The sequence below is a fragment of the Anabas testudineus genome, chromosome 8 (genome assembly GCF_900324465.2).
Source record: "Anabas testudineus chromosome 8, fAnaTes1.2, whole genome shotgun sequence".
Lineage (NCBI taxonomy): Eukaryota > Metazoa > Chordata > Actinopteri > Anabantiformes > Anabantidae > Anabas > Anabas testudineus.
This window is the reverse complement of record NC_046617.1, coordinates 1,906,600-1,933,521: the sequence shown is the minus strand read 5'-3', so window position 1 is coordinate 1,933,521 and position 26,922 is coordinate 1,906,600. Positions and strand designations below refer to the sequence as shown.

The following is a 26,922-nucleotide window of genomic DNA, read 5'->3' as shown; positions in this document are numbered from 1 at the left end:
AAAAAGATTATAAGAAATATACAATTTAACATACACCCCCAAAACGGTGCCACTCCTCTCAGTTGTTGGTGTTACTGCTGGATGTGTCAGTAAAGTTAGCTGCTAAAATCATCACCAGTTGTGTTATTTCACACGGGTGTGTTTTTGTGTAGCAAGTGCACATGTGGAGGTCACACAAACAGGCTGTAATTTCCATCTAAACTTTCTACCACAGACCTGATTGATGGCATGGTACTGAGATGCTCTGTAGAAGACTTTTGAAGCTCTGTTAGAGTGCTGTCAGGGTTCTTGTCATCCCACAGACTAGGTTATTGTGCTGTCTGTCGATGCTATGTTAAATGCTATTGCAGTGTATGGAGTGTTCTCATAGTTGTTGTTTTTCCGGCAGGTTCAATTCTGGGATCTACTGGGACTAGCAAATTGTCTGAATATTTACGTATTATGGCAAAATTATATCATATTTTTGGTTTCTTTGTTTTTTGTGAACTCCTTCCTGTTGTAATGTTATTGGATCGGTAATGTAGATTAAACTGTGGTTGGTCATACTTAGCTACTTGCTACAGTGACGAGATCACCTTATTGACCAAACTTGTCCTAGTGACCCCTAAAAAATGTCCAGGCGTTTCGGGGTCACTTTTGACTGCAAGTGTTCGGCCTTGAAACGGGCAAAGACTTCAAATCCCACAATGCTTTGTTTACCATACATTATCCACCGGCGTAACTTCCGGTGGTGCTGTTGGCGGGCAGAACGGGATTGACGGTGGTTGTTAGCGATGCTGAGGCTATTGTGTGGTTTAGCAGCATACCATACTGAGGAAAAGTCATCCAAAGCACACCGCGGAGCCCGTGTGTAGGTCTGTGCCGCAATTGTCGCGTCTCCAGTCTGTCCTAGTCGACAGCAGGCAGTCAAAACACAGTGTTTCCACTCGGGCCTACTGCAAGTCCATAGAAGCGCGCCGAAGCTTTCTCTGAAAAGGTAAGGCTCGTGTTAGCTAGCCGTGGAGAGGGAGCCCACCAGCCATGTTGCTCTCTGCTTGCAGGGGTCAGGCCGCTTGACTGGTGTGGTTGCACGCATTTCAGAGAGTTACAGCGTATTGTGGCCACATCAGGTGAAATGAAATTGTCACCTAGGTAGGTTTGGTGTAAAAACGGTGCGCACCAAGCTTGTTCCTATGCTTATGAAACATTGGACAAGACGAATATGCATTGTTTGCTGTTATGGTTTGTGTCGGAGTATGTCCTCTCTGCAGACCTGGTCCTGACTGGGGGTGACGTTAGGTCTAGGTAAAGGAAAATAAATGTCGTTGGGGACAATAACGGCGCATCGGTCTATGTAGCAAACTATAACTGATGTCTTAATTTGTCGCCATGAATATGAAGTTTCGTCTCCCACCGTGTGTCTTTTAATGGCTGTAGCCCAGAAATCAGGTATTCAAGAGACACGGAGGAGGCGTTTTTCATCACTTTGACTAATTTAGATGACGCACAAGACGGATGTCGGCAGCGAGAATAGACCAGACCGAGTTTGATATATACATATATATATCTATATGTGTGTGTGTGTGTGTGTGTGTGTGTGTATATGTATATACAGTGTTGTCCGGTTTAAAGAGTGCTGTTGCTGCCGTATTTGTTATTGGTTCAACAGTTGGGATATACGTAGTCTGCGGCGTTTTCTCCCCCATTGGTTTTCTGTTAGGAAACGAGCAGGATAAAGTTTAGAGTTAGCAACCTAGCCCGCCTCTCTCACACACACACACACACACACGTATCTGGTGTTTTCCTCAGTTCATTACATCAACATTTTGGGACTTCAAAATGAAATCAGCAGTATTGATATGTTAGACTCCCTATTCTAATCAGGCTAGTTATGTTGGCCATTATAGACAGTCATATGCGCCATAAACATCAGGTCACCCCGAGGCTTTCTTGTTTTTTGTTCTTGAGTTCTGTTGACATGTCCATTGAATGTTCCGTTTGAAACAAACGTTTAGTTTTGGCACTTGACTGTCTTATGCTGTAGTTTCCCTCCCCAGTTGCTTACACAGATGCAGCTGCACAGGAAGATGCATTTCTTCGTATTTATTTATCATTAGATATACACCAGATGTGAGAAGCCCTAACATACTGACAGCGTGTTAGACATCCTACCTCTTTTTCTCTAATCTTGTACACCAGAGTCCTCTGCACAGTAATGGTCCAATGCAAACCCCAGAAATCTAATATTTCTTGTTGCAAGAGGACCTATCTATTCCTTTTGTGTGCAGGTTTTACACTAACAAAGTAACATTGTTTCCAGAGTGGTGTTAGCAGCCTGTCAGCTGCTGCTCCAGTGCCCTGCAGTCAGCAACAGTGCCGGGTGTAGATTTTCCATATTTCAAGAGGCTGCTGCAGTTAGTGACTTAGTTTACCTTTAACAAGCCATTTGAGTTTTTATACAGGAGATGTGTAAGACCTTTTAGTGTTTTAAGTATTAGTCACAGCATTGCATTTCTTAATTTCTTCTTTTTTCTACATTCAAACAGAATGGTGATGAAAAAGATGCAATTCACTTTACACTAGGAGTTTTTCTAACCACTTTCCCATTACCTCTCCATGCATCCTCTTGGCTCCAACAGAGGCGCCCTGAGCAGACGTCAAGCTGGCTACCGTAGCAGGAAAAAAGGGCAAGAAGGCTGAGGAGGAGGAGCAGCCTGCAGCTGCAGCACCAGCGACAACGGCGGCAGCAGCAGCTGCAGCAGCAGGAGCAGAGGAGGAAGAAGAGGAGGAGTATGTGGTGGAGAAGGTTTTGGACCGCCGTGTGGTGAAGGGAAAAGTAGAGTTTCTTCTAAAATGGAAAGGATTTTCAGAGTAAGTATTAGTCAGTCATTAGTTGACTTTACCCCGTGGGTGTGGGATTACAAATCTGGTTGGGGTTATTAGCCCAGTGCTGCACTATTTTAACTTTATTAATTTAGGGTTCATGATTCAACAGTAGCTCATGTCCTCAGAATTAAAAGTTTAGGATTTTGACGGTAAGCTCTCGCACAGCAGATAAAATCCCACATCTACAATGTGTGTCTGTCTGCATCCCAACTTAACCAGTGAGGATAATACATGGGAGCCGGAGGAGAACCTGGATTGCCCTGACCTTATTGCCGAATACATACAGAAACACAAAGAAAAGGAGGAGAAAAAGAAGGAGAGCAAGAGGAAAACTGCCAGTGAGGGCTCAGGAGACTCAGAAGAGCGTGGGAGCAAGAGGAAGAAGGAGGAGGTGAGCAAATGACACACTAAAGAATGTAGCCAGCCAGGTCACAAAAATATACAAGATGTACACTCAAATGCTCTTATGTTTCATTAGACTGCAAGTGATGTATATATTGGCTTTCTGGTGGCACTTTTATCAGTTTGAGTTACAGTCTGAGAGAGTCAGTTTTACATTGTGTGAAATTGGGCTCATTGAACTTTTGTTAGCAAAAAGGTAGCAACTTTTGTTTTTAGCAAGCACTAATCATTGCTGTTGCCAGTTAATGCCCAACAAGAAGTCAGATCAACTGCAATTAACTGTTTCCACATCTACATGAAACTGATGTTTTGATGACATTTTTTGTAGGTTTTGTGTGCTCGCAGTTCAACACAGCATAGTGGTCTGTACTTAGCAATATTGTTAGATATATATTCTATATATAATAGATTATTTTTATAAGTAAAACTCTGAGACACCACAGAACCCTCAGAGTGACCGCGTTTTGGTAATTCCAACAAAGTGAGACATCCTCTCTAGTAAAACCTTGATGAGTTCAGTAGCTACAGCCACCCTGTGAAAAATTAATACTAATATTCAGAGGTGTTAAGTAGCTAAGTACATTTACTCAAGTACAGTTTTATGGTACTTATACTGTACTGTATATTACTGTAAGTGTATTTTAATTTAATTTTAATTTTTACTCTACTGCAAATCGGAGGAAAATATTTTACTTTCACTCAACTACATTTATTTTGGCAGCATTAGTTACTAATTACTTTCTACAGCATTAGATTCTTATAAAAATTCTATTATATATCGTTTATGAATGAACCTCCTGTCGCAAAATGAGGTGGTTAAAATCAGCTACACCTTTACTGACTGCTTGCACTTTAATTGGCTTGTGTTCTTTATACACTTCTACTAATATTAATATGTACATTTACATTAGTGTTAGGAGGTCTTGCCTAAGGACCCCTACTGGAGATAGGCCACAGCTGGCATTTGAACCCCAGTCTCTGGCATGGAAGGCAGTGATCTTACCACCACACTATCACTATCTTACCACCACAGATTGTATATGAGGTAAAGTCACTCTGTATCACCTTTGAATACCAAACAATTAGAGTTGACTAAATAGCTTTAGGTCCAAAAAATCTTATAAGTGGAGTGAGACATCTACTCTAGTAAAAAAACCAGCTGATCTTGCATCAGTATCACAATCTTCCAAATACAATACAATTAATATTGATGATTTTCTGCTTTATCTAGGCCTGCCGTATCTGTTTCTATTCATACAAATCAGAACAGAAGAAACGGTCGGTTTTTTGTTTATATCTTCAGCTAGCAGTAAATATTCCTCGTATACTTCCTGTCTCCAGGGTGAGAAAGCCAGAGGTTTCGGCAGAGGTCTCCAGCCAGAGAGGATCATTGGAGCAACAGACTCAAGTGGAGAGCTGATGTTCCTAATGAAATGGTAAGTCTTCATAGTTTAACAGTATGTTTGACAAATAATATGAAACAGACTTAAAACTTAGTTAATTGATATAATTGGGACCATGTTTTGAAACAGTGAAATACTAGATCAAGATTTCTGGCTCTGAGCCTGTTGTTTCTAGCGTCGTAATCAGGAGACATTTTTGTATAGAGCGTGTTGTGGCTTAGATGTAGCCTCAGCAAAGAAAGCATCAGCCTAAAAATACTAAAGCAAATTGTATTGGAAAAAAACCAATTCAAATGCAAGAGAAAGGACATTGAAATTTCCAGCAGAACCAGGCTTGGGGTGGGCGGCCATCTGCTTGAACCGGTTGGGGAAAAAGAGCCTACTTAAATCCAGGTGGAGACTTTTTTTTGGACAGGCAGTGTAGTATGTCTGTCATTCGTTATCTCTCCTAGTGCTGTCACCCAGAGACCCGTGTTAGAAAAAAAGGAGAATGTGAACCATGCTTCCAAAATCAGCCCATGGCAGAGGAGAAATCAGATTACTCTGCATGTATAATCATAAGGCTGTTGTAAATGCTGAGTCCATAGGTGTTGTTCACGCAAGAGGGTGATACAGTAAGTGGAGGATTTTGCAGGAAACTGAGTCTGTGTTGGTGCCAAGACAAGGCCCTACATGAGAATGTGTAAGTTTGGTTATACACTGCTCAAAAAAATTAAAGGAACACTTGGAGTATAGCATTAGGTCAATTAAACTTCTGGGATATTGATCTGGTCAGTTAAGTAGCAGAGCGGGTTGTTGATCAGTTTCAGCTATTTTGATGTTAATTAAATTATTAACAGGTGAACTAGAGGGGCACCAATGAAATGACCCCAAATACAGTAATAGTTTTACAGGTGGAGACATTTTTCACCAGTTTTGCATTTGGCTAGGATCCATGTTACTACTGGTAGCATTATGGAATACCTGGACCATACAGAGGTTGCACAGCAACATTGAACATGGCACATGAAGGGGATTCCAGGGGACAAGCAGTTAGTGTAGGAGATCTGGACAGGGGCATAGAAGGTCTATAAGTCATCAGCAGCAAAGATATCTGCTTCTTTGCGAAGGACAAACCCAATAGGTAGGATGCCAGAGTCCTACAAATGATCTTAAGCAGGCCACTGGTGTGAATATCTCTGGCTAATTAATTAGAAACAGTCTTCTTAAAGGTGGCCTTAGGTCCCAACTTTCTCTGGGGGCCCAGTGCTCACTGCAGTGAGCACTGTGGAGCTATATTGGCATTTGCCATAGAACACCAGAACTGGTCCACCACTGCCACCCTGTGATTTTCACAGATGAGAGCAGATTTATCCTGAGCACGTGACAGACATGAATGGGTCTGGAGAAGTTGTGGAAAATGTTATGCTGCCTGTAACATTGTTTAGCGTGACTGGTTTGGTGGTGATGTTCTTGGGAGGAGATTTGAAAGTAGATACACCAGGGCACTATCCCTCGTCTTATTAGGAGCATGCCCTGATGTATGTATTTAAGCACGTGGGAGCGGTACAAACTACTGAGTTTAGAGTTGTTTGAATGACATTTCAGCAAAATGTAATGTAACATACTTTCACTTTGACTTTCAACATCTTTAAATTCACCTCTCTATAGGTTGACCTCAATAAAATATAAGTATTGACTTTACATCTCTGCTGTTATGTAAATAAAAGTGTATATATATGTATATAGGCATCATAAAAGTGGACATTATGGCTGAAAACTGTTACATTGCATTAGTACCTAAGAAAGTGGTCACTTTTCCTTTTCCCAAACTGTGTTTTAGTAGAAGTGAGCAGAAACTGGAAAGTCACTACAGTAAACAGAATGTCTTGAAGCTGCAGGTCATGGTGTCCCTACTTGAGAACTTCCACAATCAAAACATTGTAAGCCAGTAAGCAGTGACACACTAGCTGGCAACCACTTTGTGTTTTTGTTATCTAACCCTGTTCTGTCTTGTGCTCTTCCTCCCTTCACCCTCCACCTCCTAATCTATCTTCTTTGCCGTTTGCTCTCTTTCTGTCTCCCTCTCGCTCCTACCCTTTTTTGTCATCTTTATCTTTGTATTTTTCCTCCCTTCACACGTCTTCTCTTGAATTCATGTTAACAGGAAGAACTCAGATGAGGCCGATCTCGTCCCAGCCAAGGAGGCAAATGTCAAATGTCCCCAGGTGGTCATCTCTTTCTATGAGGAGCGTCTGACCTGGCACTCTTACCCCACAGAAGAAGAGGAGAAGAAAGAGGAGGAGAAAAAAGACTAGATAAGCAGCAAAGCAGGCGGAGGTACGAAGAGGAAAAGAAAGGAAGTATGAAGGTGTAGGGCAGGAAACCAACTACATGCTGGTGAACTGTTATCTTGGTCTGTTAAGTCAAGCAGCCACTTTGGCAGCAAAGGTGGGATTCAAACATTAGGATTCAACTGCCAATGTAGCTGACTGAGGGGGAAAAAGAAGTTTGTTTTCCTGCCCTGAAAGGAGATGGTGCACTTTCCTTTCCTCAAAAGATGCTCCTGCCTGTGTCTCAACTGAAAACGTACCCTTTTTTAAGGAGGTATGTTGACACTTAGTGCCTCACATTTGCATTTATTTCCTTCACCAAGAACATGTCACTTGATGGGAGCTGGTGCCTTTGTTCTCCCATTATTCTTTCTTGGTTGTCACAAGCTGAATATTGAAGTGAATATAGTGAAATGACTATAAAGTGTCTCCTACGTGGTGACAGGTGCCTGGTGAAATGCAGGAATTTAATGCAAGCCGTCAACTTACCTCTTTAAAACGTGCCATCGTGTGAGAACCAAGCAGATTGTCTGACTCTCCTCCCGATCACTGGCCCGCATTTAAAGAAAGGTTTTTTTAAATGTTCATGTTCATGTGGCCGATGAAACGTGGCAGCTCAGAGGACAAACTTCCCTTCCTGCTTTTTCAGGATACACCGGAAGAAAAGTCTTTTGAAAGGGAAAGAAGTCACATGTGGTATTACAGAGGAGTGGACAGAAAGCATTTGTCTCTTTCAGTATCAGTAACTCTTCTGTTTTCTCATTATTGCTGATGAAATTCTGTTCATTTAAAACCCTTCACCCTTTAAAACGATGACCTAACATCTCCATCTGACATGGACAGATGGTCAAGGAGGGGTCAGAGCATACAAGACCACGCATCAATGACATCAGCCTTAACATGTCCTACCAGCCAGTGTGGCAGCCAACCTGAAACAGTTTTTAAAAGAGCTTCATTCCAGCTGTGATGCTGTACTTGTACTTTGCTTCTAGTTTAGTTTTTGAAGTAAACCTGATGAACAAGTCTATTTTTGATCAAACTGATCTAAGGTTCCAGAAGCTAACTTGTAGCTTTATTTCTATACTGTATCACGTTTTCCTGATACTAAGTTGTAAATTGCAAAGTTACTTTCAGTCTTGTCTTTATGCCTTCTTGAACAGCAGCAGAAGTCTGGATTTAGTGCCATGTATCCACTGGCCAATTTCAATACTTTGCTAACTCTCAGTATTTACTTAATTGGATACCAGTTAGTCATCGTAAACCTGGCTGGTTGAACAGTTACAGGAAACATAAGTGTTGTTTGGATTTCCAACCTTGTCAAGCCAGTTGAGAAATTTTATCAAGTTCATTTTATTATTATTTTTAATATTTTAGGTGAATCTCAAACTGGTGGGTTACCTGCCAAAGCGACTGGTAGTGTACACAGCCGGTACACACAAATCAGCATCAGACATGCCATTTTATCAGAAGTGGGCACACCTTTTAAAGGGTTACACGTAGCATATTTCCATATAGCAGTTGCTGTTGCACTGGTCCAAGTTCAGTGTTAAGTGTGAAAGTGATTTTAACAACTACCAGAGCCCCAATGTCCTTTTTATGATTTATTTTTTTTCTGGAAGTAAGATGTTGGAGTTCATCAGTCAGCCAGTCTGGCAGCCAGCAAGCTTGTTTGTCTTCTGGTGTGATGAGGTTATATCACTCAATAGATAATGAATCCACAATAAACCCAGCTGTGTTTCACTGGAGAGATTTGAGAGTATAGAGTTTGAAAGTATGTTAAATAATCTTTATTTTCACACCCTTGATTTTAACCTTCACACACATGCTATACTATGCTATGTGTGTTTTTTAGGCTGTATTATTATTTTAGCTTGCACTGGTCGGGCAACACTCAAGACATAACAATTGAGCACATTGTATAGTTCATGGTTCCTCTTGCTTGCAGACCGTCCCTATGTTTAAAACATGTTTTGATATTTGCAAAAATAAAACAAGATAGAACTTAAAAATTCAGCATGAATAATACAGTCACTTAATATGAAAAGTTTTTTTTTTTGTTTTTTCTTTTTTTCTGCAGCCTGTTGTTCATCAACAGTTTAGGTGTTGAATGTACCCCGACAGTGCTTATTTCTATGTATGTATAATGTATTAAAGCTAGACTGGTAGCTTTCTGTTAGCATACCTGGGTTAGCTACTTCAAATCCCTGTTCTCTGAGCTGATTCCTTGTTTAACCTTCTGCTACTGAAGATATAAAGACCAGGCTTGAAAATACATTTTAATTTAAAAATATTTTGCCCCAATTGCAATGCAGCTACTATGATTTCCAATGGAGATCTTGTTTCAACAAGGCCCAGTGCTTAGTGACAGTACAAACTTTAAGCAGTAGGCCGTATTCCACCTTTTAAAATGACTCCACAAATTGTGTAAGCAGGTCAAAACTCTAGCTGAACTCCATACAGAAAGGTAAATGGTCTGCACTTATATAGCTCTTTTCTACTTAACTGGCACTCAAAGCGCTTTTGCATTGCGTGTTATTCACCCATTCGCGCACACACACAAACACAAATGGCCAAAGGACACTTGTAACAGGAGGAGCCAAGAATCAATTCACCCATCTCATGATTGGTAGAATACTGCTCTACCTCCCGAGCCACAGGTCAGACAATAACTTTATGTTAAAGTAACATTTGAAATCAAACGTCTGGATCTCATAACTGTATTGGGGACATTCTTATTTCTCCACTGTAGACATCAGTAGTAGGGAGGAGGGATTGAATTAGCTGCATCCAGGTTTGCCCGTTAGCTTTTTCTATCTTTTTCTTGGACCCTTTTCTCTGTAATTAGCAGGTTAGCTTGTGTCGTCCTGTTGCATGTGTATTGGTTTCCTTTGGAATGTCACTGTCATGGTTGATCTACTTTTGTCTGCTTTGGGCAATAAAGGTTTTTGTAACCATTTGTACTCTGCATGTCATTTAGTCTTTTATGAATTTAATGTCACATGTTTTCAAAATGTTGATACCAAAGATGATTTGATACAATTTAAACCCCCCCTTGTGGTTGCTACATGATACTAGATGTAAACATACCCATGCATATATACAAACTGCTGTTCCTACAATACCCATAATTCCTCAATTTAAGTTGCACTAGTCATTTTACTTGGTTTAAAAGAAAATCTGATTTGTTTTTTGTTTGTGTGTTGTTTTTTTCCCCTGAATCCTCTAAAATGATAAGTGCTGACTGTGGAGAAAACAGAGGACACTTAACTGATTCCAAAGAAATACTTTATTTGGACTTATAAGGACTTGTTCCCAAGTCCTTAAATACCAGCAAGAACCTTGGGCATTCCTAATTCCTGAGAAATTCAAAATGTACACAACTGAACCCATACTTTTCAAACTAAAATGTACAATCTAGAACACTGTACAAATGGGTAAAAAAAAATTGTGGCAGCAGTCTGATTCCATGTTTAATAATTTCATCAAAATCTATATAGAGTAACAAACCAGCCTCAAGTTTGAACAAATGCTGGGTTATGTAGTTACTGGTCTTTAGAGACCTAATCTGTCCTTTTTACTGAACATGCATTCACATTCCATTGCATTACAATTCGTTGTATTTGGCATTACTTTCAAAAATAATTTGTATACATGTTTACATTTAGCCCAACTATTAAGAACTACAGCAGGTTCTAGACCTGCTGTAAAAAATACCTACCATAAATATACAAAGATATATCAGTTAAAGGAACAGGTAAAAACCAACTGATATGTTTTCTGTTTACAAGAAAAGTCAAACAATAAAAAGTCTTAAAATTGGTACATTTTACTTTTTACTTCTTTGATATCTGATGCTAGAATGTGGTTTAATGGGGGGATTTTGCATAATCAACAATCCAGCCGTGCCCAATGGTTGACCCTAAAGTGCTTTTATTAAGATCACATCTCTGTACGAGCGACTAATCTTCGGAGTCAGTAGTGTGTGCAATTGTTTGTCCAAATCAGTTAACAGTCAGGATCCAGCTAGTTAAGTCTGCTGGCTTTTTTGTGTTTCAGGCAAATCATACAACTGAAAGCAAGATATTGAAAAAGTGATTTTTTCTTTACATGCTGGTACCAGGTAGAGGTCTTCACGGATCTGATCCATGGAAAACCTACCCAAAGCCAACTTAATGTATGTAAATTGACTTGAACCAAAGGGCACCCAAGAACGGCCAGACTTTATCCAAACCAACCATAGCAGAGAGGTGGTCTGTCAATTAGATCAATTAACAAGCAGCTTTGATGAAAATTAGAAGATTGTAAAAACAAGGGCTGACCCGGGAAAACCTTTCATCCCAGGACATCTGTCTTCTGTTATTTTACCTCAGTATTGCATATGATTACTAAGAGTTGGATTCAAGTCATTTTCCAGTGTATGACATCTGTATAGTTGAAGAAGTGAAGAGAAACATATCCGGGAGTAAGTGGTATCATAAACATTATCATGATAAATAAACCCTCTTTTAGAACTCCTCTTCTTCCTTGATTTCCTCTGTCCACCCAGCCATCCAACAATTCTTCAACTGAAACATCACTGTGGGTGTTGGAAGATTTCAAGCTTTTTTTCACCTCTTTGCTTTGACAAGAGACAAAGACTTCTTCATCTTTTCTTTCACCACTGCATTAGTTAGTGTTTTTAATCACACTCTAATGTCTAATGTCCAAAAATGTTTCTGAGAACATCGCTAGTCTCACTTTTTCTTGCCCCTCTGTTTCTTACTGTTTTTTTGTCCTCTCATGGGCAGCAGTGCATCTTGTTGGTGTGAAGCCACCGTGATATTACCACTGGATCCAACTTGAAGCAAGTACTCTGTAGTGTCCAGAGGTCTTCCATTCTCATCCCTTAGCCTGGAAAAGACTTCCTGATACAACACGTCAAGTTGTCGCTTCATTTCCTGCAGTTTCTTCCGGGCTTCCTGTTTCTCTTGCAGAAGCCACAAACGGTGGCGCCTCAAACATGACACTTCATCCTCCAGGCCCTGCAGTACATCAAGTTTCCTCTTCCTGCAGTTCTGAGCAGCTATTTTGTTCTTACCTCTGCGCCGTATGTCCCTGATGAGAGTAAGCTGATCCTCGTTGAGTTGGAAATTGGTCAGTAGGTCATTAAAGTCCTCCACTGGGAGATTTACAATCAGTTCGTTGGAGAAAGGAATCTTCAGGGCTTGTGCATGCCATTCATCTCGGCTGAACGCATCAGTCTTGGAGATTTGTCTGTAAGAGTAGGGGTAAGGCCTGACGTTGCCATGCCGTGAGGAGGATTTAGTGTGTTTGGTGGGCATCTTGCCCACTGATGGAGGAGAGGATGCAGAGAACCAGGGCTGGTTGTATGTGTGATCATGGTCGATATCTTCCTGCCAACTAAAGTCATTAAACAGCTTGCGATCCTCATAGTTGGCCGGGAAGACCTTCTTAACATCTTTAGGATACCACCCTCCTACTGCCCCCATCTCCTCCTCCTCTTCCTCCTGCTTTACCATTATCTCCACTTCCATATCTGAACCAACTAACCCTTCCTCAGCATCATAGTCCCTGTCTCTGGAGAAGGGACTTCCCACAGCTGACAAGCACGATGAAGAGGAGTCTGATGACGAGGATGAGGAAGATGAATAAGAAGAGGCCTCAGAAACACATGGAGAAGCTGGGCTGTGGCTGAAGTCCAGGGAAAGACCAGAGTCAGAGTATGCCTCATCCTCACCAACTAGGAGGGAGAAAAAAGGAAAAGGGTACAGTAATGAGAAAGAAAGGCACATAGTGTTGTCATAATATACTGTAGTTACAGTAGTAACTAGTTACAGTTACAGAAGGGCAATGTCTTCTTGTTTAATTACCTTGCTGATGTCTTCTTAGTTGACTCTGATCTTCTGCCATACCAGAGACAGAATGATCATCAGTTTTCTGTTGGGCTCCTTCATGGTCCAAGTAGCCCTCCTCTTCCAGTCTGGCTGCCATCTCAGGACTGAATCCTTCATCTAAAGCTAAGTCCAACAATCTAATATCATCCAACATGGCAACATCATCTAAGAGGTCATCAAGTGGGTGGTCATCTTCATCCTCAAAGTCCTCCTCTTTGTCAACCAGAAAGAGACTGGATGGAGATGTCTGAAATTCCTGGGTCATATCATTCCCCTCTAGGGATGTGGCAAAACTGGAAGGTGTTATGTCACATGAATGACAGTTAACATCAAAGCCAGCAAGGTGTTCAGGGTGTGGAACACAGTGTACACACGGACTGCTTTCCACAGTATCCACAAGATCTGGCATAAGCAGGTTCATGTTGAAGGCACTCAAGTTATCTTCTGCATTTAGTCCCATGCTGAAATCTTCTGCCAAAAGATCAGTGTGATCTGGAGGACTGTGCAAAGTATTGACATTTGAGTTGCTGAAGGCAGAACTGGGGTCATCCAAATCTGCACTAGGTGCAAGGGGGAGCATGGTTTGCTCTGGCTGTCTTAGAGAACCCAATAAACCTAGAGAGAGAAAATGGGCATTATTGCAAAGTAAGAAGGACTGTGGGGCATGCAACAGCAATTTCAGTGTGACCCTTCATAGAATATTAAAGGACACAGGAAAGACAAGATTGCTGATTGTGCTTTCTATATTTGAAACTTGTTTAAAAGTGTTGCTTTAGAGAAAATGGAGGTTTCCTTCAATAAAGAGAGTTTTCCTATCCACTGTCAGCTAGTGGTTCCTAAAAGAGGATTTGTTGGGTTTCTCTCTCTCCATAATTCTTGGTCTTGACTCTAATGTGTGAAGTGCCTTAAGATGATTCTGCTGTAAGCTATATAACCAAACTGAATTGAACAAAACAAATAAAGACTTAAAAATCTGTCAAAGCTGCAGTTACCATGATAGACAATCAACCCTAAAGGTTTTGAGATGTTGAATGGAAGTGTATGGTTACTGGTATCAATTCTTACAACGTGTTTAAATTACCCTGATTCAGGGGAGTCTCCATCAGATGGACCCCCTGGTCAGCCTCAACATTGTCAAGATTGTTACAGTTTTCAGACCATCTTGAATCTGGGATCTGGTCAGATGACGTCATCATATCATCATCTTCATTCTGGAGAGGAAGGATGTAACATGAATCTAGATTTACTGCATCTCGGCATAGTCCTCATCATTTTATTTTTTTTAGATCACTGTCATTTCGTATACTTCACCTCTGGTTCCATAATGGAAAACAAGTCCTGCCAGTCGAGCTCCAGGTCCACAGAGGGGCTATCGGTGGGGATGACAGAGGATAAATGGGGTTCCCTGCCTGCAGGGTAAGGTTCCAGGTCCTCTCCTCTAACGCCAACATTTAACTGAGGGACACAAAAGCAGGAGGAGTATTAACCAGTTACAAAATCTACCAGCTTTGTTTTATTGTTTAATTACTATGTTAAAAAAAACACCAAACACTGCATATTACCCACTAAAGCACAGTGTGTTTGCAATGTTAAGCAGAAAACCAGGTAAGGCTTCACATTTTCTTTTTCTTCCCACTGTATAAGTCAGCCTCATGAATCTGTGTACATTTGTTGACATGCATGCAGCTGCCTCTTTGCATGTGAGAGCTTAATGCAGTAAACAGGAGGGATTGCAAAACTGGAGGATGGAAATGTGTGTGAGGACGCAGTGGGTCAGCGATCAGGTTTCAAAACAAGCCAATAAGTCACAAGGCCAAGAGAAGCTGTGTGCACTTGTTTGTTATTGTATGTGTGTATATGTGCTATTTGATACACAAGAGGAATTCAAAAACACAGTTATAATGACTGTCAGTTTGAGGAAGAGAGGTTGTGACATGTATGTAAATCTCTATGTGCTATATTAAGTTTTTATTTGTGTGTGTGTGTGTGTGTGATTTAGCTTGAGCTGTAACTACTAGTATCAAACTGAGGTCCTGTTTCTGTCACTTCATGTGTGACATCTTTGCTCTTTATCACATAATGTCCACACTATGTGAACCATCCTGAATAAATAAAGGTGGAGAGAAGCAAATTGCTAGTTTCAATCAAAAAAGCTGTGAAATGAACCAGCTCATCAATCATCAACTAATCCTTCCAGCATCCCGTCCCGTGAGTGACAAACGGACCTCTAGTAGTATTCTGTACTGCAGAGCTAGGGGGGAGGAGTTGTGATCAGTGATGGCATAACATGAAATCAAACTGAGGACAATGTAGGACCCAAGCTCCACATGGAGTGTGTCTGTGTTTGCCAGGGGATATATAAAAAGATGTAGGAGTAGCTCAGCCAGTCCAAGTGTACTGTAATACTGTATATTATATTATTGACATGTACCGAAATCTCTCTCTGCTGTCCTGAACAGTGAAGAAGAAATTGTGTATATGCTCACACACAAACAAGCTATTTCTAAGCAGCCACTGTTGCTCTGCTTGACACTGGAAATCTGATCCACTGCTGCACATGACTCTGTTACACAGTGTGCGTCTGGATGTGTGTACATGTACCGACTGGACATGCAGACCATGTCTATTTATATGTGGCATCGCCGGTTTGTTACCACCACTGCTGTGTTGTATCTGACTCTGTGTTGTGGGGTCTTCTGAGTTCTGTTGTGTCACACTTTCATCTGTGTCAATCAGCATTGACTGATTTACCATTTACATGCATCTTTATGGAACCATAATTCCTGCCTAGCCCTTAATACTAAATTAAAAATTCACTCTGTGAACTTCAGGGCCCAGAGTTTAGTTATTATTAACAATTTTAGATGTCCTTGTTTAGTCCTATTTGCAGTTTCAGCATGTCTGTATATTATGTGGCAGGCTTTAGCATCAGTCAGGTAATGAATGTGTTCAAATCTGTGCTATGGGTTAAAACTTGACCAGGCATGTCCGAGGTGTTTCTGTTAATAGATATATCTTACAGCATTGAGTACATGCAGGCAGGAGCATGAAGTCAGTGGTGCCGCCCAGATCAGATGATCATCAACACTTTGCCATTGTCTAGATGAATTTGATTCTAAGCAGGGCTTTTCAAACTCTGTGGACTCTACAGCGGCACTATCACTTATGCTTTGGCATGTTACTGTGGATTAGAGTGTGGGCCACAACTTGAGTCCAGTTATTATTAGCCTGTGTTTGTTCTTTGTTTGCCTTTAAAAGTATGCCACGCTAGATAAAACTGTTGACAATATACAGACAGAAGTACAGGCAGCTCTATCTTCTATTATCTCATCTGACTCTTTCTCTGCTAATTGCTCCACTGTGTTCTCCAGCTAGTCTTAATCTGGGTCTGTCTGCTGTTTGCGAATTTTCACTAATAGAGATCTGCTTTAAAATTTATGCCATGAGAGCTACTACTGAAAAACAGAGCATAAAAGCTGCATGTAACCAAAACAATGTGCTGAAGGATACTAAAATGCTGCACAGAGCTGAGTAAAACAGTAGAGTTTGATCATTATTCTAAGTTAGCCATAACCACAAACAACATATGAATATATTTTCTTTTCCAGCCCATTATTAATATGTGTTATACATTGATGGACACTGTTGTGTTGTTTTAAGAGGTGTATTCTCTCCAGCAGTGTTTCAACTCTACTGACTTCATTGCTCTATGCTCTATGTGAGGTCATAGTATATGTATGGTGAGGTTCAGTTTAGTTTCCTGGTGACTCGTCTAACTCTGACTCATCTCACATGACTCAGCTTTTCATAACCAGCTTTAGTGACAGCAGAAACTTTACACTGCTCCAGTAGTATGAGTAGTATGAGTATTTTGTGCAGTCTTTTATCTGGTCTTTGTGCGACAGTCTTTAAAATCTAAATCAGGGCAGGTTAGCGTCTGAAAACTTGCATTTAGCTCATACCCCTTTGTTTTTCCTTTAGCTGTCCATTTGCTCATTCACAAATTCCTTTTTAAACACTGATTTGAACCATTTTTAATTAACATATTCTGAAAAACAAACCTTTTTTGGTTTGGATTTCATCATCTGATTGTGACCAATGCATCTTCTACAGGGGAAATATACAACCTATAATACACTTGACGATGAAGTTTTTTGCGTAATCAACATAAAAGTTGTGATTTACTGTATATTTTCAACTAATGCATAGGACAAATGCTAATATGCAATGAAAATATTTGTTTGACTTTGGTGTGATTGATTTACCCACAGTGAATAAACCATCCTGCTGAGTTTCTGTGAGGTTTGCTTCCTCATACGGGTTTCTGTGAGGTTTGCTTCCTCATACGACCAGCTGCTAAGACGAGTCTTGTCTTACTCTTATCATAAAAGAGCTGATAAAAACTGGAGCTATACCGGTCAGCTCCTGGACTTTAGTCCTTCTCAAATGATGCAATAGCTCAATAAAACTGCTTGTCTATGATAAATCCCTCACGTGATTCTCTGTTAAATATACGGAAAGGCTCGGAAATTAACAATTATATGAATATAAATATGTAAATGGTTTCAGCAAGATTTTCATCAGTGTCACCATCATTTTGTGGCATAAGATTTTAAATTCCTAGAACTGAAACACAGGTCTTCAGCAAGAAATTCATCTTAACACTGCTGTAAGTTAGACGATGATGATGCTACGGGCTGTCAAACTCTAAATGTTGTTAACCACACTGTCAATCCAACAGCTGTACCTCTTCTTCCTGCAGGGTACCAGGTCCACCTCTGGGCTCCACAGGTAAACCAAACCTATCTCTGTCTTCCCCAGTAGGAACCCTCTCCAGTGGTGAGGCCTGGTCTGGATATCCCATGGGAGGAGGATCCGGCTCTCTCTGGAGAAGCCATGTCTCCAGCTCTGCATGAGGAACCTGTGGAGAAAGTGGGACACATTAATTCATCCACTGGTAAAAAATAGATCACAAACACTCTTTAATCAGAAGGGAAGACGTTTATTAATTATATGTGTGAAACCAGAGACATCAGAGCCCTCAAAGAGTTGTGAGCTTAAAGAGAATGAGGATAAATGCAACTTCCTACTTGTAGTCTGTTCAGAGAGTGGACCCAGCCTAGCAGTCTACGTGCTGTGAAAAAGCTGTCCAGGTCCACACTCTTGGGGTGCAGGCCATAGCCGTCCTCTAGGCTGTTGCGGAGATTGTGGAACTGCGTCTGGGTCAGTGCCAAAGAGGGACCGAGGATCCTCTCATGCCAGGAGGAAGGCAGGTAGGGCTCCAGCCCCACATCAACCCTTACTCCACAGAGACTCAGCAGAATGGCCATCTGGATGAGACCTTCAGTGAAGTATTTCTTTATGTACAGCATGGTACTCCAGCAGATGTTCAAAGTAGTCAGCAGCTGGGACCCTGAACCCACAAGGGTCGAGGGTTCAGAAGAAAACTCACAACTGAGGTAAAGTCCTTAGTGTAAAGTCTCTGCCAAGAAACACAAATCCCCACACACCGAGTGCCTGATGCAACAACTAATTCTTGCTTGTTCCAGAGTCTTTGTGAAACCTTTGTCGTCACAGGCTCATCTGAAACCCGTTGGTCTTCATGGAGACGTTTCTGCCTGTAAATAAAGACATCAGTGTTATTCAGTGTGAAGGACTGAACAACAACTAAACCGATGTTGCAAGTAGAAATCAGGTTCCTGCCACGAAGCTTAGTGCAGCACTGATATCACAGTTTCTTTCTTTCTTTCTTTCTTTCTTTTTGATAGTTACTTTGTAGCCTAATGGTTTGTTCCCATGCTATGAAACAGCAATGTCCCTGGTTCAAGTCCAGCTTGGAACCTTTGTTGCATGTCACACTCTGTCTCTCCCCCCGATATTTTCTGTTTGCTTCTCAAGTGTCAAGCTGTAAATGAAGGCTACAAAATGCCAGTACAGAATCTGTATAACCAGGAATTATTATTTTACCATGAATATTAACTATTTCATACAATAACTGAGTATTTAAACCAAATGTTATTACATTTTCTGTCAATTTGTGTGAATTAATCAATCTTTGCTTCATACTTAACTCACAGATACGACTTGTTTATACTGTGGTACCGCTGGATTCAGGATCTCAAACCCTGCTCCATAACTCCTAATTCAATTAGTATTTTTTTTTTATTGCTACTACTAATACCTCAGGTTCTGCTAATACTTACACATACTTATACAACTGTCAGTTTACCCCATATTCCTGCTTCTACTCCAGTATAATTCACCTGCCCCCCCCCGTGCTGATGATAATAATAAGAGAATTACAGTTATCAGAACTAATCTTTATTGTCAGCGCAGCTTGACCTACAGAGAGGCAACAGTTGTGTGAGGAGATAACGCACACAGAGGGCAGAGGCCGGCTTGTATCACCGCTCTCAGAAACGTCAACCTACTTCTAGAAAGTGTTTGGTAACCCCCTGCCTGCCCCGCACTGCCTGGGTTACTCACTGTAGCCTGCATGATGTAATTGCCACTGTTTGCCTGGAAAAAAAAAAAAAACACGCTCTGCCTGTCTCCTCCCTACCAGCCCAGCCCAGACCCAGAGTTTCCTGCTTGTGCTGTGGTAATCTGTTTACAGAAGCTGCAGTGGAAGAGATGAATGTTAAAAGTCCACATCAATAATCATGTAATAACCATGGGTTCTATATTTGTTTATATGTGAGTTTAGAGCAGCACACTAAGACTAGTATTTAGTGGTACTGTTTGGAGTTAGTACTGCTCCGTGTTATATAGTACAGGGAGGTGGTGCAGGTCGCTTTGGTAACAAAAAAACAATCTGTCCCACAGACAACTGACCTTCCCATTAGTCTTTTGTGTTACAACAAATAACACTGGCATTGGTGTTCTAGTACTACTGAATGGTAAATAATACCACTGCGCTGCCTCTCTAACACAGTATGTCTGTGGTCATCCTCACTTATTCTACATAATATATACAAAGCTGTAGAGATATTTTGACTAAGGTTTTACACTGTACAGTACATATTGTGGTGATCAGGCGCTATATGAATATACAGAAGTAAAAATCCTGCTCGTAGCACTGTTTGACTTTCTATGATTAACAGCATGTGATTTAAATATATAACTATTTAGTACTAGCTGCACTATTTGAGACCATATTCGTTCGCAAAGAACCTGCAGTAGCTTGTGTGTTAAAATATTTAATTAACAAGTAGCAACCGGAGCAACAAGTTACGCGGAGCTGTCATCAGCCGACACCTGGAACGTCAACACAGGAAATGTTGCGCAACGTGACGCGCACACGAAACGGCGTCAGACAGAAATAGGCACAATTACTGGACACGCAGGAAAACAAAGATGAGTTATTGTATGAAGTATCAGAATAATGTCACTGGTGGTCCCAAATGTTGAATTCACCACTGAGTGACTGCTGAACCTCTTGTTGAGTCCGCGTTAAGTGCTAATAGAAGAATCGCGCGTCTTACCGGAGGCTGTGCGCTCACCGAGCTCGTTGCTGTTTCTCGGCTGCTTTGTTTCACTCACTCTGTCCCGGTTTCTGTTTTTCTTCTGGGCTGGAGGGTGGGACCGTTTTAAAGCGGCACCCTGTGGTGACGTATCATGACTCCTCCTAGAGAAAAAAAAAAAAAAAACACCAACTGAAGTGATTCCCCCTGAACTGAGCCGAGCCCCGCCCGGATTGGCATGTCTTTCCAGTATGGAGCGTCAATCAGCCTGGATACTTCTGTCACCCTTGCTTTCTCAAGGAGGACAGATGTGCACTTATGTCTTCCACTGCTTCTTGTGTCCTGATTGGATCCAGTTGCAGCTTTTCTCTGGAGACTACAGTGTACATACATTTTAAAGAACCCTCACAGAGACAAGCATAGACTGAGGAGTTTTGTTTAGTTCAGATTTACATTAAAAATGACAGGTCAACTCTCCCTATGGTGGAAGAGCCTAATATCAACTCAAATCATTGGTTTGCTATTTTAAGATGTTTGAACTCAAAAAACAACAGCAACAGATAGTTGCAAAGGTTTCACACTGATTTAATAGTAAATGGTTATTGTTTTGTAAAACCTCATTTGATTAAATAATTACAGATGAACGAGGAAACATGTCTTCTGTGTTTTGTTCTTCACTTTTTACATTTCAATGTAAAAAAAAAAATAAAAAAAACATTGGGTGTTTCCAAATGTTTTCTTGTCAGTGTATGATTAGTGTTAGAAGAGAAACTGGGCAGGACTGGTAGTCTGACTCACAGCGATATTTTCCCAGCAGACAAACTTTTGGGCCGATGTAATTATGATTTTTGTAATTCTATATATATTTTTTGATCACATCGGCCCTCAAAGCATGGAGAACGGCCCAGTGGTTAATATTCTGTACAGACGCCTCCACCCTCTCCACCCTAATTATAAAGTTGCACCACTGGAAAAAACAATTAAAAACGGTTGCTGTAGTACAAAATATAGATATGTTTACTGCAGGTACTTCCACCTCAACAGGTTCACACCAACCAGGATCCTGAGGAGAGGAAGGAGGAGAGCAATAGTATGAGAGGGAAAAGGTGGAGGAAGAGGGAGATGTGATAACGAGTAACGTTACCTAATACACATTATACACTGAAACTGAGAAATATGATTGTTTTTTAAAAATATTTGATCATTTTGAGTTTAATGTCAAACTCAAAGTAGCATGTTTTCAAAAAGTTGGGACATGTTCAACAAAAGACTGGAGAAGAAAGGACAGGTGGAACATTTTGTCTTAAGTTAATTGCCAACGGGTCATTATCATGAATGGATAGCAGACTGTCTGAGTCAAGTAGGGATGGTGCAAGGTTCAGCAGTCTTTTCAAGACTGTGTGGTCAACACAGAAAAATAATGTTTGTATAAAAATGCTAATTACATCACCTGCAGTTAGAACTTTAGGAGGATACAGAGAAAGCAGCATTTTTGGCCTGAGAAACATATCTTAAAAAAAAAATTTACCAGTGACCACAGTTCATCTCTCCATCCACAAATGCAAGTTAAAACTACCATGCAAACCACCAAGACCCACCCGAGCTGCCACCTCAAGCTCATTTAATTGTGGTAAAATGGAGCCAAACGGACCAACCAGCTTGTTATTAGCCCACTATTTAAAAGTAAGCATCCGTGATGGTGTGGGGGTGCATTAGTGCACACGTTTTTTAGGAAATGTTGTTGTGGCTTTAGCAAAGGCTAGCCGTGGTTATTCTTAACCAGCTCTTTTCACTTGGTAGCCTAGCTCCCAGCTAGGCTGTCTTGGTTGCAGTCTGAGTTAATGCAAACTTTACATGCTGTTCTCAAAGTACAAATATTCATTCCAAGTAGTCCATAAACTGCAGTACAGTAATCATTTTTATTCAGAAAAACACTTTTAAATAAATTCAATCACCAGCTTTTGGCAAATCTGTTAAAATACAGTATGGGTACGTGAATCAAAATTCAAACATTTGTCTTAATGGACTCATCATCAACCTGTGAAATGAATAAATGTGCACAATCATGCAGAACTGTTTCCTGTTCACTTACATTTTTGTTATTCAATGAGTGCTTATGAGTTACAGAGTCTAGCAAAAGACATTTCTTCTGCTTAAGAGTTTTTTTTCCCCAAGACAAACCACTAATGAGGCAGGCGGCTTTGGCAGTTAGACCCATGGAAAAGTCAAGTGTTCAGGATAACAGCCGGGTTCCCTGCATCCAGAGCATTAAGTGCACATACATATGTCAGCTAAATGTAAAACAAGGCAAATATAATGAGTGCTATGGCACATACACAATAAAAACCAGTCACTGGCTAACTGACTTATAGTCACTTATGTAGAGAACTGATGCTTTTTTTATTAAACAATATGATGGAGTCAAATCCTTACATAAACTAGATTTTACTTAAAACAGTGGTCAAGAGGGAATGTAAATGTGTCTGGAAATGTCAGCACTGACATTAAGTGTGAACACACATGGCTTATACAAAGCATGGTGCCTACAACAGGCAGCTAGTTAATAATCAAATACCTCACAATTAGTCAAATACCTTCACTGAGAGTACTGTTTTCACTGTTGTTTGCCAACATGATCATAATCTTCCTTCATACTAATGTTTAATTTAGATCATAAGAGCAACACAGAAGTGCATTTTACATGTCTTTCTTCAAACAGAGCAGTAGTCCTACATCAGGTCTACCAAGCTGGGAACCAACCACTACAAGCTTGTCCAGTTTTGTACAGTACCTGTACAAAGCTGGACAACCTGTAAACACTATTGTCTTAACTGGAATAGAGGTGAGACTTTAAATCTCTTTTTGATCCTAGTTCACTCTAACTGGACTTGACCTGTCTTCCACTCCTGTGAACCTTCTCCTCCTCTTACTCTTCTTCCTCTCTAGGATCCAGCTTCCTGTTCCTGTCCCAGGGCCTCCAACAGAAGTCCCATGGGTGTCCTCTTCAAACCGATGCTCTCCAGCTTATTCTCCAACTTGTTCTTCAGGCTGCGCAGTCTCACCGATGCGTGAACCAGAACCACTGTCAAGATACAGAAAAACGTTAGCAAGCTAACAGTTAATATTAATGGACCTGAGTTGAGTTTAAGTGGCTAAATGGCAATATTGATGGGGACCTTGTTTTTTAAAACTTCTACTCCAAAAGACATTTATTACCAAACTTTTATACCACAGATAGGGTCTTTGTTTTGAAAGAAGACTGTTAATTTTGAAATAAAATATTGCATTTAGCATTTTCAAACTAGTACTAACCCCTGTTAATGAAACACAACACTTCCTGCATACAGTATGTGTTTTTTTCAGTCAGACCTTATTGTGAAATTTCTCCAGGAAGTGTAGTTTTAGTTCAAGTCGGCTTTAAGTCAGGGATTGGAAATCATTGGTGAATGAAAACTAAACACTGTTTTTACTCTTCATTAAAACAACAGTCAGGTGCCCATATGAACACAGAGAGGCTGTGTTTGTTGTAGCCACTCTGATATGTTGCCCAAAAGATGATGACTTCCTTAAAGCTCTAAATCCACTTAGTCCTTTTATATGTATTCAAATGTGTATCTAAAGCTAATGTGAGGTTAGTAAGGAGGTCCTAGTCTTTACATAAACCTTTGAATACATTTTTAGTAGATATTGGCCCCAGGAAGCATATTTTGGAGGTATGTCTAATCCCACCACATGGTACCACCTCAACTCAGCTCCACTATATTCTACACTCTGGTTTGTCTGTATGTGACTATCCGTCACATACAAGGAGACAAATTTAGTTTCAAAAGAAACTGAAGCCAGAGGGTTCGGGAAATATGATGATGGGACGACAGCAGTCATGACTGCAGGCTACATCAGCACTCTGAAGTATCTGTCATGTCACCTTTTGCTATCACCTCAGCTCCTTTGGAAGGTGACACCAAACAAGTACCAGATACTATCCTCAACTTTTGTCAGATGGAAAACCAAAACAGGTGAGTCAGTAACGTGTGCTTGAAAAGCACCATTTAAGGCCTGTGTTGACAGGTGGAATGACTACAGCAAGTAAAGCCTGTTTCAGTGACCATTTCATTTTCTATGAAACGTGAAGCATTTGTACGAGCATTTCTATCTTACTCAGGATGGGGAAGGCTATCCCAAACAGGAACACGGCCACACCTCCCAGCACCGATATGAAGAGGTAACTGGCCAGAAGAATGGCCAACACACAGATTGACGGGTGGTTCCTACGGAAACGACGAATGGGAGCTTGGTTTTCAGCAGCCCAGACGAAGCCCAGGAAGAATAACGTCACCACCACCGCCCCGACACACAGCTGGAAGGGCTGGAAGTACCTGAGAGCAAAGAGACATTTACTAACACAGGCGGTGACGGACATTACCTTACATAGCAAAGGCCTTTTTACATACACATAACAAATCTTATGAGAACCCCCAATCAATAATGAGCGTATCTTATTAATACAAATTGAAGGGACCAACACAGTGGAGTGGTGTTTCTATGTAAGCTCACACACAAGCGAATGCCTCATAATGCATGACATTAGGATACATCATTGTCTTATTTTGCTAACATCAGTGCACATCAAACAGTATTGGCTCTCCACAATGACTCATCCAGGCCACCGTACCTACACTACTCTTTCTGTCTGCTACGGTTTTGTGCTGTAGTTCTGTAGCATTACAATCACAGTGGATGAAGAAGAACTCATTGTCAAGACTGAAAACTACGCAAAGCTGTGTGACAAGTGAACAAAAAATAACACACATAATCCAAGACAACAGGCACTAAATACTTAGTGTGTCTTGTTAGTTACCAAGTGACTAAGCTAAACGTCTGTGGAGATGTTAGCTATCGATGCTAAAAAGGTTGCACTCATTACAAAACACTCAGCACATCACCAAGTGTAGCTTATAGCAGTATTGGTCTCTCCTGAAACAAAGAGTAGAGTTGCTGTGTTGAACTGCATTAGATGGTACAGGTGGAGCTCATAAAGTGACCACTGTGTGTTTACAGTGTTATTTGGTGTAACAGCTCAAATAAGAGCATTAGGATATAAAAGATGCAAAACATTTTAAATGAGTGGCGTCATGGCAACAGATGATTGAGGTCACATGACAGCTTGAAATGCACAGAGAGAGGACAAAGTTACTTTAAAACACAGATAAGAGTCAGTAGAGAGAGACCTCTGCTGCTGCTCTGTCCTCAGTCACCACGCTGCGTGAGTCTATGTCATGATGATGGAGACAGCTCGGAGCAGCAAACACAACTTCAGCAGGAACACATTATTTCAAGTATGTGCGCTATGAGAGAGAGACAGAGACAGAGAGAGAGAGGGAGAGAGGGAGAGAGAGGACAGAGGGGCCACGTCAGATGATGGGACTTACCCCACCAGCAGCAGAAAGCCCAGCGCGGACAGGAAGTAATTGCTCTGGTAGTACAGCAGGTTGTTAATGATGCGGTTGTTCCAGCGGTCCAGGTCGCGCACATCGGGCACGGCGAACCGAGCCGAGCTCAGGAGAAAATCATCCAGGCTCCGGAGGGGTGGCGGCTGCACGCCTGCCATCTTTCCTGGACGTCAATAAACTTGGTTTCCCACAATGCAGCGCGGAGAAAAGGGGCAGGGCGTATTGACGAGGAGGGGCGGGGAAGGTACGCGGCGAGGCGCGTGCCCGAGCAAAGACAAGTCCTCGGTCCCGCAGTCATATGAGGCAATAACTAAAATATTTATAGCTACACCAGTTATTATCAGTTATTTATAGCGCTATTCAGTAGCATTCATTTATTTTTAACTCCGTATACATATACCTTATGTATTAGTATGACTTCAACTCATATTGAAACTGATGCCATAACAGTTCACCTTAACCTGACCTCATGACATATATTCTGTCTCCTCATTATTGTTTCACATCATCACATTTTAGTATTGAATAAACAAGATCAAGACCTGAGAGAGAGAGTTACAAATGAAAACCACCTTGGTTATAGCACTCCTTGGTTCCTGTTGTAGGCTAATTATTTTTGAAGCACAGAATTTTCTTTTCAGTTTTTGAGTCAATCCACTGAGTTTAGCTACACATCAGGTTGCATTATCTAGTCCTGGGGAGGACTCGGTCTCTGATCTTTGTCAGGGCTGAGGAAATATCCCCTTTGATGTCACCAGGGTTATCTTTTATTGGGCTTGAGATTTTTTTTATTCTATCAAAAAGCAAGCTGAATGTAAAGTTTGGACAATTTTAAAGTGCCCCTTCAAGCAGGATGCATATGTGCTTTGTTTCCTTTCATGTCACAGGATAACTACCACAAAATAAGCTTCTTATGAGTCTGAGTGACCAAGTCTAATCCAGCTTCTTCATGATTGGCCTTTTCCTCTGTAGCACAAATGCCACTGTGTTGTGGTAGAGAGGCAAAATGAACCCTAAAGAGGGAGTCTGAGTTGGGTCAGTACCTACTCTATGTTACAGGGTATTGAAGTCCATGTTCCCAATGCATTGGTATTTTCCTGTCCCTGACAAAAACATATATATGATGCATAACT

General features: G+C 41.0%; 3 protein-coding genes across 4 annotated transcripts in view; 1 reads left to right on the top strand and 2 right to left on the bottom strand.

Moving 5' to 3' along the window:
• The window catches only part of cbx1a (chromobox homolog 1a (HP1 beta homolog Drosophila)), a 103,596-nt gene extending 93,654 nt beyond the window's left edge, over positions 1-9,942 (top strand). Inside the window, exons 2-5 of the mRNA XM_026352284.1 lie at positions 2,631-2,850; positions 3,085-3,256; positions 4,609-4,703; positions 6,817-9,942. Coding sequence (XP_026208069.1) covers positions 2,631-2,850; positions 3,085-3,256; positions 4,609-4,703; positions 6,817-6,967 — 638 coding nt within the window. The 3' untranslated portion in view covers positions 6,968-9,942. The remainder of the gene's footprint in view (positions 1-2,630; positions 2,851-3,084; positions 3,257-4,608; positions 4,704-6,816) is intronic.
• Positions 9,943-10,250: 308 nt separating this feature from the next.
• nfe2l1a (nuclear factor, erythroid 2-like 1a) lies at positions 10,251-20,440 on the bottom strand. 2 transcript variants are annotated; one of them, XM_026346705.1, is made up of 7 exons: positions 20,361-20,440; positions 17,967-18,494; positions 17,624-17,797; positions 14,188-14,331; positions 13,958-14,087; positions 12,853-13,491; positions 10,251-12,722 (listed from the first exon to the last, which is right to left on the bottom strand). In XM_026346705.1, the coding sequence occupies exons 2-7, from the start codon at positions 18,246-18,248 to the stop codon at positions 11,716-11,718; spliced, it is 2,376 nt and encodes a 791-aa protein (XP_026202490.1). In that variant the 5' UTR covers positions 18,249-18,494; positions 20,361-20,440; the 3' UTR covers positions 10,251-11,715. The 2 variants fall into 2 exon arrangements, with proteins under 2 accessions (XP_026202490.1, XP_026202500.1); XM_026346715.1 differs by having other exon boundaries at positions 20,379-20,415.
• A 1,799-nt stretch (positions 20,441-22,239) lies between these two features.
• Positions 22,240-25,962, bottom strand: praf2 (PRA1 domain family, member 2). Its single transcript, XM_026359934.1, has 3 exons — positions 25,769-25,962; positions 24,498-24,715; positions 22,240-23,421 (listed from the first exon to the last, which is right to left on the bottom strand). The coding sequence occupies exons 1-3, from the start codon at positions 25,945-25,947 to the stop codon at positions 23,282-23,284; spliced, it is 537 nt and encodes a 178-aa protein (XP_026215719.1). The 5' UTR covers positions 25,948-25,962; the 3' UTR covers positions 22,240-23,281.
• Positions 25,963-26,922: the final 960 nt, after the last annotated feature.